The sequence below is a fragment of the Ascidiella aspersa genome, chromosome 8, assembly GCF_963924565.1.
Source record: "Ascidiella aspersa chromosome 8, kaAscAspe10.2, whole genome shotgun sequence".
In the NCBI taxonomy this organism is placed as follows: Eukaryota; Metazoa; Chordata; class Ascidiacea; order Phlebobranchia; family Ascidiidae; genus Ascidiella; species Ascidiella aspersa.
The window spans coordinates 6,868,179-6,880,389 of record NC_139454.1 but is presented as its reverse complement, the minus strand read 5'-3'; the positions used below and the strand labels follow the sequence as shown (position 1 = coordinate 6,880,389).

Genomic DNA, 12,211 nt, shown 5'->3' with positions numbered 1-12,211 from the left:
TTGTACTAAAACCCTGTTTTGCATATGTAAGTCCAAAGGATTTTTCTAAAGCGAGCTTTGTCAATTTATATCAGAGTTTTTCCTAAAATCATAGTTGACATTTAACTTTTCTGTCCTAAAGCAGAAAATATGAGTAGATTGCGGTACCCTTCATGGCATTTTTGCCAAGTTGTTAACTGGAATGTCACAACTCATGAAATTGAACAATGTTCATGATCAGTGCAAAATCTGGGAAAATATATTTTGATGTTTTGCCCTTTGTTGTACATGTACAATTGTTTGAATAGGTCTAGCACAGTTACTAGTATAGAAAATATTACAATTTTTAAGAATATATACATTTTTTTATTAAATAACACCCTGTTGTGCCATAACCTTTTTAGCCAAGGGAGCCATAAAAGCCAAATATTCTTGATTGTATTTCCATGAGAACCATATTATACTTTTTTTAACATTTAGTTATAGGTTGTCACAAAATAGCAAATTAAGAAGGGTTGTTTGTTTTGTTCTTGCTTAAAGTACAGAATATGCTATGCACCAAAAATGAATTAGCTAAGTTTGCACACCTTTGATTACAGAGTTCCGTTGAAAGAATAGAACCTTTTGGATACCAAGAGATTCCTTTAAGTGGGATAGCAGTCTCGAAAAACAAATAGGATTCTTGTGTAACGCTAAAATTTGCTACTGTGTGTAACAAAAAAGGAGATAAGTTAGGAAAGCAGCCGTGGCCGAGTGCAGTTTTATTTGAGATCATGCTGAGAAATAATCGCTTGGATTTTTCTGCAAGCAATTTAAATTCTTTCATCAAAAGGGCCATATGGTGTCACAAAAATGGCCATATATAGCTCACAGGCCACAGGTTCCCGACCCCTGCCATATAGCCTACCATAGACAAGAGAATCAAATTTGATGTGAACACTCTAAGTTAATTTTGTGTTAAAATTATTTAAATGTTTACTCCTAGACTAGTTAAAAAACACTGTAATAGGCCATTTTGTTAACCAAAGTTTTACTGTGCAACAAAAATTAAAGCAATTCTAATTTCAAATGATTATGGAATTGAAATGTGTGAGCCAATAAGTATATTTAATATTTTATTTTAACTGGCACAATACAAATGTAATATTACAATTCAAATGTAATATAAATAAATGATACCTATATGTCAGGCTAAAGCTGAACTTTCTCATTTAATTAAATAGTTTTCAACCATTTTGATTTACATGCTTTATTATAGCACACATTTTAAACCACTTTCTTATTTTTCAGACTTTTTGTACCATCTTGCCACCACCCTACTCCGCCTACTTTCTAGCGAAAACATTTCCATGATTCATGAAGATGTTGAGAGGCTTTACATTGTGTTACATGAACTAATTAAAACCAAGAACATCACCATCTACAGTCGCATGATAACCCAACTTGTAAACCTCAATATGGGTAAAATTTGTTTTATTACATTTTTTTTCCATTGCAATCTTAAGACTAAACCTCTTTGTGCATCGTACCGATACTTTCTACTTTGTATAACATATGTATTTTTTGCATCACATAGATATAGGTCGTTACATTCTAAGATGGCAATACATTTTACATATATATGTATAATGCATATAGATATTACAACAGTTTAGACATCTTGGCATATCTTACCCCTGTTTTGTCTAGGCACTATTTAAAAAAAATGTGTTTATTTTTTGTTTTTACAAACTATTGACTAACCACTACCAGTCTGAAACTGTTGTGCTATGTAGCCCAGTGGTTTCCAGCTGCCATAACTGTTTGTGTCACTTGTTCCAATTGCGTTTATTGTAGCAATACAGTAAACCACTTAACGAAAATTATAGACAATAAATGTTTCACAATCTGTTAACTATTTTTTGAAGGGTGCCGTAAGCCGTAAGATGTTTAAAACACTGATGTAGTATGTTTTTCCCTTTAGCTTAAGATATTAATTCACTGTTGGCTGTTGCCCTTTTCTACTATTTATTGTTGTTTCCAATATGTAAGTTAAAGAAGTGTTGTTTTGTACAAAGAACGTGTCAGTTATAAAAATTTCATCCTAAAAATATTATTTTTTTCAAGAACTTTGCACCTTCAGTGAGAACTATTTTGATGTCAACGAAAATGTAAATTCTGTTGAAACCATCTTGCTGAATAGTTTTAATTCGGATCAACACCGAACAACCGACAAAAGTCGAAACTTGGTGCTGACAACATTTGAACAAATAGAGGCAATGCAAGCAGCATCTACAAGACTTTTGAATGTAGGAAATACAAAATTGTTTATCTATGTTTTAACAGAGCTAGTTGTACTATGTATTTGAACGTAACTCTGTGTAGTCTCTAACCCTTGCAAGTAGATTTTTTTAACTTATTTATTTTTTAGGTTTTATTATGCGATGTGTGCCAGTTTGTACATTTAAAAGTTTCAAAACTTATATCTAGTGTGCTAAAACAAATTGAACTTGGATTCCTGCCATTGAAATCAAAAAGTTTGGATTTCATGACCAAATTTATCGATTTTAATTCTATCGATTATGAGGTAAGTTTAATACTTGAAAATTTTAGTCAGTATATTGCTTATGCATTTGCTGGTGATAAACAATTTAAATTATTTTTTAGACTATTGACAATTTCATCCCAGTCCTCTTTTCTTTAATTGATATTGCTTTAAATGGATTGTCTAGCAATCAGTATACAGAAGCTGGATTTACTGCGGAAGAAATAAACAAATTCAGTTCTTCCGTTGAAAACTACTTTTCCAAACTCTTTGAAGTTAAGCATTGCCAAAGCGCATTTGGTGCCAAAACACAAAATGCATTATCACAGAATATTACAAAGATGCTTCTTGGACACTTTTCCAGTTCTTTAGTTTCCATTGTACCCAACAATTGCCTGATTGGATCTACGCTTAAAATATGCAAGCACTTGTTGGTGTTTGTGTTAGAAAGTATGGTAAGAGACGGTGGTGTATCGTCAGTCGTACTTGGTCAATGCAATCAAATTGCTTGTTGGGTCGCCAGACAGGACTTTTCTTCCTTGGTAGCTGCTGATGCACGTGAAATGCATTTGTGCCTGGTGTATTCTCTTGTTCTGTCTTTTTCTACGGAGAAGCAACAAGGCATGACCGACTTCACTGCTTTGTTTACGTCTGGGTGTGAAAACATGTTGAAGGAGTCGCAAACAATCACACTTCAGAAAAATAGCAAGTCAGGACTGCTTTCTGTTCTTCAACTCTCTTCCCAACTACTAGTGGCAGTTGAGGCATTTTTACATACCTTTACTATTGTTTCCAAAGTCAATAATGGCGAACAGGTCGCCAAGTGTTGCCAGGATTTTGGGCGTCATTTACAGTTTAGTAAAATTTTTATCAATTTATTTGGTGAATTTGTAGCTCTTGGCAGTCAACAGAAGGCATCGGAAAATAATTTAAACCCTCTTTTGAAAATTTATAACAGTTTGATCCATTGCGCCAATGTTGTGGTGTTGTGGTTGAGTGGAACTTCACTTCAAATACAGAAAGAACACACAGCATTGCTTGAATGCTCTTTAATGCTGTTTTCACTGCTTTGGATAGAAGAGCACAATTGGTTAGACCTTAAATCTCCTGGAAACTTAAAAAAGACGTCTGTTGTGTCACTAAGTCAGGCTTTAAACTCGAGTGGTGTTACAGTTAACAGTACAACGACCAAGCAACAAACTATTCTTTCCCTGTGCTTTACTGGGATATCTTTGCTACCTTCACGCATTTCACCATTTTGGCGGATTTTTGTTTTGACAAAATGGGGTCTGAATCAGACCGACACAAGCATAACTGTAGCGGCACTCCAAAGACTATCTTTTATTTGCACCAATGTTGATGCCGAAAAGAGTTCACCCTACATACTCCCAGTTACATCTGCTTTGAACACATTCCTAAACTCGGCCAAAAAAGTTCCCTTATCTGAAATGATAGCTGAAGGCCTTGCATCTCTCTTAACCCCATTTGCTCAAGCTTTATCTAGTAACAGTTTGATAAATTCAGTGTTTTATGCAAACTTGCAAGACCACTGTTTGCCATGTGGAATATACATGAAAGCCGTGATCTTTGCACAACCTGGCAATGGCATTCTAAATGAAAACCATTTGACACTTTTCAATTCGGTCACTAAACTTCTGACTATCTTTTCAAACAAAAACGATAAAAGTTCTAGTGAAACAGTTTGCAAAGCCACCATTTCTGGAATTTGTGCTGTTCTTGAACATAGCTGCAAATCGAATAAACCAAGTTCAAATGTTTTATCTTTGCTGGACCAGCTCTTTGCTTTTCTTAGATTGCAGGCCAAAGTGGCAGATTGTTCTTTGGCAAAAATAGCGGCCGCAGAAAACGAAAACTGGAATCTTGCTGTTGTTGAATGTCTGCAAGCTTTGTTTAAGTAAGAAAATTACGATACAAATTGTGCTATAGTATTATATATTTATACCTGTTAAATGATGTTGAATAATATTGGATTAGAGACCCTAACAAATTTTGTGTGACAGTATCGGTACTCATTTGACAATGTGCTTTTGGTGACGATTCAAAAATTAAATTAATATAATCCTAAAGCAATTTGTAGCTAAATTACTTTTGAAAACACATTTAAACGATTAAAGTTTATCAAATCGTTCCTTTGATCTGAGACTTATGAATTGGATCTTAATGCCATAAGTGATACTTAAAATAGTTATTAAAATACATTTTAAGAATCGAACATACCCTGAGCTGATTGTAATTTAAAAAAAATATTCAAAAAAATGAGATTTTGTGATAAAGGAACTTGCTCTAAATCATCATTGCTTTGTATGAAACTGTGTTCATATTAAATTATTATACTTGAATTTAAATATATTTTTGTTTCAGGTTTTCTATCGATAAAAAAGAGTTGGATCTCCAGAGCAACATCATTAAGTTGGCGGGGAGCTTTTTGTTGCATTTTAATCGAACAAAAAGTTGGGCTGATCCTCTTTTTTCCTCGTCCCTTGTGCAAATTTGCAAGTTAATGTGCGTTGAGTCATCGCAAGTTAGCTCAACTGCTTACCTTGAAATTGAAACGGCTTTGAAGGAGAGTGCTGAACAGAATTTCATGAAAGTGCAAAGGTATGTTTGTATGGCTGTCTGTCCATGTGAACCAGCAACAGATTGCTCTAATGTTTCTGTTATAACAAAATGTAAAAATATTTGTCCCACCAAGATGGTAATTGTGAAACGTTTTTCCTTTTACAATTATTGAAAAACTTGCGCCAAGCTTTTCACAAATCATAACTTGTCTATCACCCCTAATACAAGAAAAAGCATTCGTTATTTATTTCTATCAGTTTTAAAATGGATGTGTAAGTCTTGCATGCTTGTTCACATGTTTGTTTGTATTACAAATAGACTGCCTTACAAAATTACAAAAATATTCTGGACAAGGTTAGAATATCTCACACAGTTTGACAATCCCTGCTCAAAAGGTTTGTTTTGATATGCACATATTATCATCTATTAATGTAGCACTGGATATGTGATAATGGAAATCACCTTGACCCTTGCAAGATAAATGTCGAACTAATTCCTGATCGGTTATCGCAAAATACTCAAATAAAGCTAGCAATTTGGGTCAGACAGTATTAAAATATCTTAAAAGTGCCTGACCTGAATTGCTAGCTTTGCTAGTGCATTCTACTGTCATCAGTTAATGTGACTATAACGCTTGCATCACTACTGCTAGTTGGATTGCTTTGAGTAATGCTGTATCATAAAAATGAATGATTCAAACTTTTCTACCTGTTTTAGCAAATTAAACACTAATAACAGCACTACACTGTTGGTCAATTTTAGTTGTGGTTCTAAAGTCTAAATAAACACACAATTAATAAATTGCCTCCCCCAAATACCCTGACCTAAATTATATGGATATTACGGCAAAATCATTAGTATTTTTTATATGGTTTACGTACTGATGCTTGAGTAATTAGGGTAAAACTTAATAAAACTAAAAAACCTTAGAATACCATATTGTCTTGCAGAAGTCTGATTTGTGAATGTGCGATTCAAGCCATCTTAAACCCACTGCAAAATAGTCGCTCAACTCTTGCCATATTGGACGACTTGTCACAGTTAAGTGATTCAAGTATTGAGCAGTTTGTCAGCATTAACTTACCCTTTCTAATTCCTCCTATTTTTGTAACAATCAACTCTGTGGCTTCAACTACAAAAAATCAACTGCTATCAGTGGTAAGAAGACTATAGATCGGCATAATACAATTGTTTGTTGGTATTTTAATAATTACAGATAAACTTGAATACAGAATTTCATAAAAGCTGAAATTTATTGGAAAAATACATTTTAATATTTTTGAGTTACATAGGTATCAAATTATTTTTTAGCTATCTCAAACTATTGATAAGAAGACAACTGACATCATCATACAGAATTTCAAGCATATATTCTGCTATGCAGTTATGAAGCAATCTGATTTGAATGGCCTTTTTGAGAGCCTTGAAAAAGAAACAAGAATTAAAAAGGAGTCTATGATATTGTATGACCTTGTTCCACCCAAAACAATACTTGTCCAATTAATTTGTACTATATAAAATTAAAAAAATAATATTTGTTTTTTAAAATAGTAATAAAAACATACTCCTTTATTTCCTGATCGGCTTTTCGAAAAATACATACATCTTGCAGATTAAACTACGGAAGCTTGATTCAACACTTGCTGGCAGCAGTGAGTACAGACATTGATCGTGTCTGTTCGGCGCTACATTTTATCCATCAGATTAAGTCGCCAGACGAAAAGGATGTTTCAATATCACAGCTTCTCAATCCACACCTTTTGAGTGTGCTAACATTTTTTAATGGCCAGTTTCGACTTTCGAATATACCCCTGTCAGAAAAGAAGCAGGTATGCAAAGCATTTTTTTAAAATCTCATGGCGAGTAATGAGTTTAAATTTCTACAAAAAATCTAGGATATTCTATTCGATTTTCATTTTAAATTTTGATTTAATTTGCACTAATACTCCATTGCATTTTTTGTATTGATTAATTAACACAAGTTGCGGTTGTAAATAATTTTATCATGAAGCCTAAAAAGTAACTTGAATAAACTATACTTATTTAATTCATTAAACAATTAATCAGACACAGCTCTTAATTATTTAATAATAATTATTAAGGATAGATAATTTAAAATATTTAAAAAATATTGTCAGTTATACTAAAAATCACTGTATCTCAAGCCCTCACTGTATTTTATGCATAATCATTGGCCAATTTACATTAATTGATTCCAAGTAACCATTGATCGTAGTTTTATTGGAAAAGGCTTATAATAAATGTACACTAATGTTTTCAACTAAAGTTATATACAGCATAATAAAAAAAACACAAATGTTTATAACTAAAGTTGTACGAAAACATAAAAAAAATGTTTGTTGAACATTCACTAATGACCCTGTCCTTTTAAATAACTAATAACCCTGTTGTTATAAAACTTTACATTACATCATGTTTTCACTTTAACTAAGCCAGTCACAAGTTGTATAGATTTTCTTGTTTAAATATTAAGTTATTCGTAGAAAACTAATTAAAATCGCCACTGTGGCATTATATTGAAATGTTTTGCATTTGTGCTAAAGATTTGCAGCAGCATAATTTGCCTGCTCAAGATGATGGATCGAAATGACGTCACAAGTGCTTGTGTGAAAACAATCAACACCCTCTGTCTGGCTCAGCAAGTTCTGATTGACAGGTACCTCACCTATATTGGTCAAATGACAACATTATTCCTGAACAAATTGTACAGCAGTCTGCCGCACGTTAAGACAACTGGCAATTTAAAACACAAATATTATCGTAGGTAATTGACATGCGTTTAAATAGCTAAAAGCTTGCCAGATATATAGATATAAAAAAATAAATGAAAAACAAAAACAATTTCAGAATTGTCAAAATTCACACTAACAAATTTACACGACTACCTAAAACGTCGCCAGTTCTCTAACTCTATTTTCGGGTCATTTGAGAATAAAAACTGTGTTTTGAGGGCCAATGGGTGGACTACCATTGGCAAGCGGGCGAGTGCAAAATACCAACCCTGAACTAAATTTATCGTGTGTCGTTTCCTTTTGTTGCAGCCCTGAAGCACTGGTCTGTTGTCAGGCCTGGGATCAGCTCGTACGCTCGGTTGACCCCTCGACCTTGGGAAGTATTCTGAGCCAGGTGGTGGTCATGCTGCTGCCCTTTCTCGATAAACACGCTGACCAGGTGGGTAGATCTTCCTGGCTTGTCCCTGTTCAGTTGCTAAGAGACGATAACGAGGCTAGCACGCGTACCGTTTGCTTTATGTAACTTTAGTATTTTTTGTACTTATCTGATTACATTAAAAACAAATATACAGCATATAATAATTAGCTTTTGAAATTACAATTGCATTTTTGCGATATAAAATTTTGACGCTTCTCGTACTGGCTTTATCTGCACCCTTGGGCGAGAAAAACATGCATAATATGTACACGGACGTTAAAAAACAATGAACCGTCAGGAATGTTCGTTGACTTGTGCCTAGATATTTTGTGACAGCTCGACCCATTAATCCAGAGGTGTCCAACTCAAACATGCCGGCGTGCCAATTTTTATTCTGTAACTTCTTCCCGTGCCAAAGTTTAGTAATATAATTATTTCTAATCATAAAAGCGTTTTTCACAAATAATAAAAACGTGTAGTAGCAGTGCGCATTACTGCATCTAAATGTCCGTCGGTGAGCTGACTTTTGCTTTCTGTTTCTTCACACCAAACTTTATATTTATGTGAATGCTAGCCTCCACTACAATATAATGTTATAGAAGTAATTGTTAGTTGTAGTTGTCGTGATTGCAGCGATTGTTTTATATTGTGAATAAACAATGGCAATTATACTGTATAAAAAATATATAGGTGTTTTTTACAATTGGCTGAATAGCAAATTAAATAATTTAGGGGGGCTTGCGTGCCATTTTTTATTTGGTCGCGTGCCACATTTGGCACGCGTGCCACTTGTTGGACACCCCTGCATTAATCCGTTCACGAACGTTCAAAAGGGAGCCGCTCTCTCCTAATCGGCGAATATTTTGTACCAGGTCGCCGCCACGATGGAGTTCCTGGTGATTGGCAACAGCAAGCACACTCGGTCCAACCTTGGAGAGCTCTACTTCGTTCCAGAGCACGAAGCGCTGGCCAAGGTGCACGCCCACGTCAAGCGCCAGCTCAAGAGGCAGCAGAACGAGCAGAACTTTCTCGAAAAACTCGAGCAGGTCAATTTTTTTCTTATTTACCGCAAGCTAAAAAAAATTCAAGAACCACTGGTTTAGACGCACAAAATGACTTGGTAGTTGAGTTTGTTTCTAAATTGTTTCCAATTTACGACTTTTTGCGATTAAAAGTAACAAATTTAAAAAAAAGTTTTAAATATAAGGAAAGTAAATTTACCATTTTTATTGCTTACAATTAAATAGCCTGTCTACATTGTACGTTTTTGGTATACATACTAAATCTTTGGAAAAAGGCGCAGGAAAAAAATATTTTTAAAACGCGGCACACCTAGCATAATCTCGCGTTAATACTTTTTTTTTTTGGTGGGCCGAGAAACGGAGAAGAATGCGAAGCGGATTTTTGTTTCCATTTGTTGTTTTGTGATTTTTTGTTTCTAGGGAATTTAAAATTAGGTGTCACTCTTGTTGGCGGGGGATTTCACTATCTTTTGTATCAACGGAAAGGGCTTAAAAATAATAAAAATACAAATATTTTAGAGCAACATTCAACACTTCGACCGATTTTAGTCAGAAATAATTATTTCGGGATTGTTTAGAAAGTTTTTTGTTAATTTGCTTGTGTTACTTTCAAAAGGCAAATATATTTGGTTGGTTTCCTTTATCAAGAGTTATGGTTTGAGGCGAGCAATGTAGGGATTTTTCATCCTACTGACTCTGCACTCTGTAGCTATACGCCATACTGCAATCACCTCCGTGCAATGCCATACAAACAATTGCAAAACATGGAGGTATTAAAGTCACCTGTAGCTGACTTATATTTTTCGCCCCAAATTTAGACACATATTTGTTGGCCTAAACTTTTTACGCAAAAAATAAGCAAAAAAAGGCAAATTGAAACTAAAAAGGCAAATTAAATGAGGGGCGCTTTGAGAACCTATTCCTGTCAACGGCACTACACGAAATAGATTGCAAGTTTTTATGGTCAATTTGTAATTACTCCAAAGCAGCATCGAAAACTTGGAAAACATGAACATTTTAAAGTTTTATTCAAATTAAACCCTTACTAAAAAAAGTAAAATAAAAATATTGTGATTTTAAATACATAGCTATTTTTAGACGTCCAAGCAAATCACTCACGAGAACAGCGTGGTTCGCGAGCACGCCCTCCAGCGGCTTCGCGAGGTTCTGCAGCAAAACCAGTCCGCTCTCCAGCGCCACCACACGACCACGAGCGGCTCGGGCGACCTGATGCGACACCTGGTGTCCATGTTGTTCTCCAGCTGCAGGGATTCGAACCCGAGCGTGCGCCTCCTAGCGGTAAAATGCCTCGGCGAGATCGGAGCCGTTGCGCCTGACCGGTGAGTAGGATAAAAAAACAGTTTTAAATGAAAAAAAGAGTTTCAGTCGCCAAACGAGTTTTCGTTGCATAAAGGTCCAGTTGGATTTAAGTAGTAGGACTCGAGAGTTGCATCAATTACATTAATTCAGTTCAATTGCAGTTTCAGTTACTCCCTTAAATGTTACAATTGCATTAAAAACTGTAATTAATTGCATCAATAACAATTACAAAATTGCAATTTAGTAAGTTTTCTATTGCTTTGTGGAAAACAGTTTATGTCTCATTGCTTCCCAAATAAAATAAACAACGTGGAACACTAGAAACTATTGGAATTTTTTTTTATTATTAATGTATTGAGCCAAAATTTTAGCAAATTTCAATTACACTTAGAATAACACAAAATGAAAATGCCTTAAATTACATTACAATTTCAATTACATTAAAAACTATAATTAATTACATCAATTACAATACAAATTACAATTGATCCAACTCTGTTTTGACTCGTCATTAATCTAGTTTTACCATTTTTATTGTTCGGTTAGGTTGAAACGTTTGGAAAATTTGTCCCAGTGTCGGATACGAGTTGAACGGAGTATTTTGATTCGTCGTTAGTTTTGTTTTACCTTTTTTTTTCTTTAGCTAGATTGAAGAATTTGCGAAATTTTTTCCGGTGAGTGAGGCACGAGTTGAACTCGAGTGCTTGGACTCGCCATAGTGTAGTTTTACCGTACTTATACTTCGGCTAGGTTAAAGCATTTGTGAAATTTATCCCGTTGATTTGGATACGAGTTGAACTCGAGCGCTGGTATTCCGAGCTCCTTTTTGTGTGTGATTGAAAGCTTGGCCAGGAAAGCGGCGGTCGCGTATTCCAACGGGCTTGAGTTGGAATCTTACTAACACATCAATTGTTTTACGATTACTTCCTTTACCTTTAGACGTGCTTTTAAAGGTTAACAAAGTGTAAGAAAGATAGAAAGAAAGTATTTAAATATTTTTTAGTACATGAAACATTATTTAAGTACTAAAAACACTATACGTGCAGTCGTGCTCACATAGATTTAAACAGTCACCCCAACATTTTGACTAAAAAAAAGCCTTCACGACCCGGCCTGACATTTCACACTCGCCCCATTTTCGAGCAGCCTCTCCACGGCCCCCGAACCCAAGGGGGAATCCCCAAGCTCGTCGGGAGGGGGCACCGTCGCGCGTTTTTCCTTCGACGACCCGGAGTTCGCGTACGAGCTGATCAGAAGCGTGGCCCAGGCCTTCTTGGCCGCCAAACCAAAGCACCAGGATATCTCAGCCTTCGCGGTCCAGGAACTGCTTAAGGTCTACGACTGCTCCGAAGCCGGAAGGGACTCCCCCGGTATAAAAAATATTGAATTTGTGTAGCTCAGTTGGTAGAGCGACTTTTTGTAATAATGAGCATTTCGTTTTCTGATAATTTCTTGATTAGATCACTTAAGGATATAATCGGTTCGTGACACGTCAAACTGCGATGTGGGCATTTTGCTTCGTCGCAATGTTGTACTTTCGTTGTTTTTGTGCCGTGATGTAATCATATCGTGATGCAGTCGAGAAAGATATTCTACTAAGTTCAAAAAATCTTTT

At 35.2% G+C, this 12,211-nt stretch overlaps 1 protein-coding gene across 1 annotated transcript in view; it reads left to right on the top strand.

The window, feature by feature from the left end:
* Positions 1-12,211, top strand: part of LOC146135571 (serine/threonine-protein kinase ATR-like) — a 41,013-nt gene that overhangs the window by 1,467 nt on the left and 27,335 nt on the right. Inside the window, exons 4-16 of the mRNA XM_083396079.1 lie at positions 1,270-1,440; positions 2,086-2,267; positions 2,390-2,545; positions 2,626-4,418; positions 4,886-5,122; positions 6,034-6,241; positions 6,395-6,546; positions 6,696-6,912; positions 7,648-7,760; positions 8,146-8,275; positions 9,127-9,300; positions 10,375-10,616; positions 11,743-11,966. Of these exons, the coding sequence (XP_083252205.1) occupies positions 1,270-1,440; positions 2,086-2,267; positions 2,390-2,545; positions 2,626-4,418; positions 4,886-5,122; positions 6,034-6,241; positions 6,395-6,546; positions 6,696-6,912; positions 7,648-7,760; positions 8,146-8,275; positions 9,127-9,300; positions 10,375-10,616; positions 11,743-11,966 (3,999 nt within the window). The remainder of the gene's footprint in view (positions 1-1,269; positions 1,441-2,085; positions 2,268-2,389; positions 2,546-2,625; positions 4,419-4,885; positions 5,123-6,033; positions 6,242-6,394; positions 6,547-6,695; positions 6,913-7,647; positions 7,761-8,145; positions 8,276-9,126; positions 9,301-10,374; positions 10,617-11,742; positions 11,967-12,211) is intronic.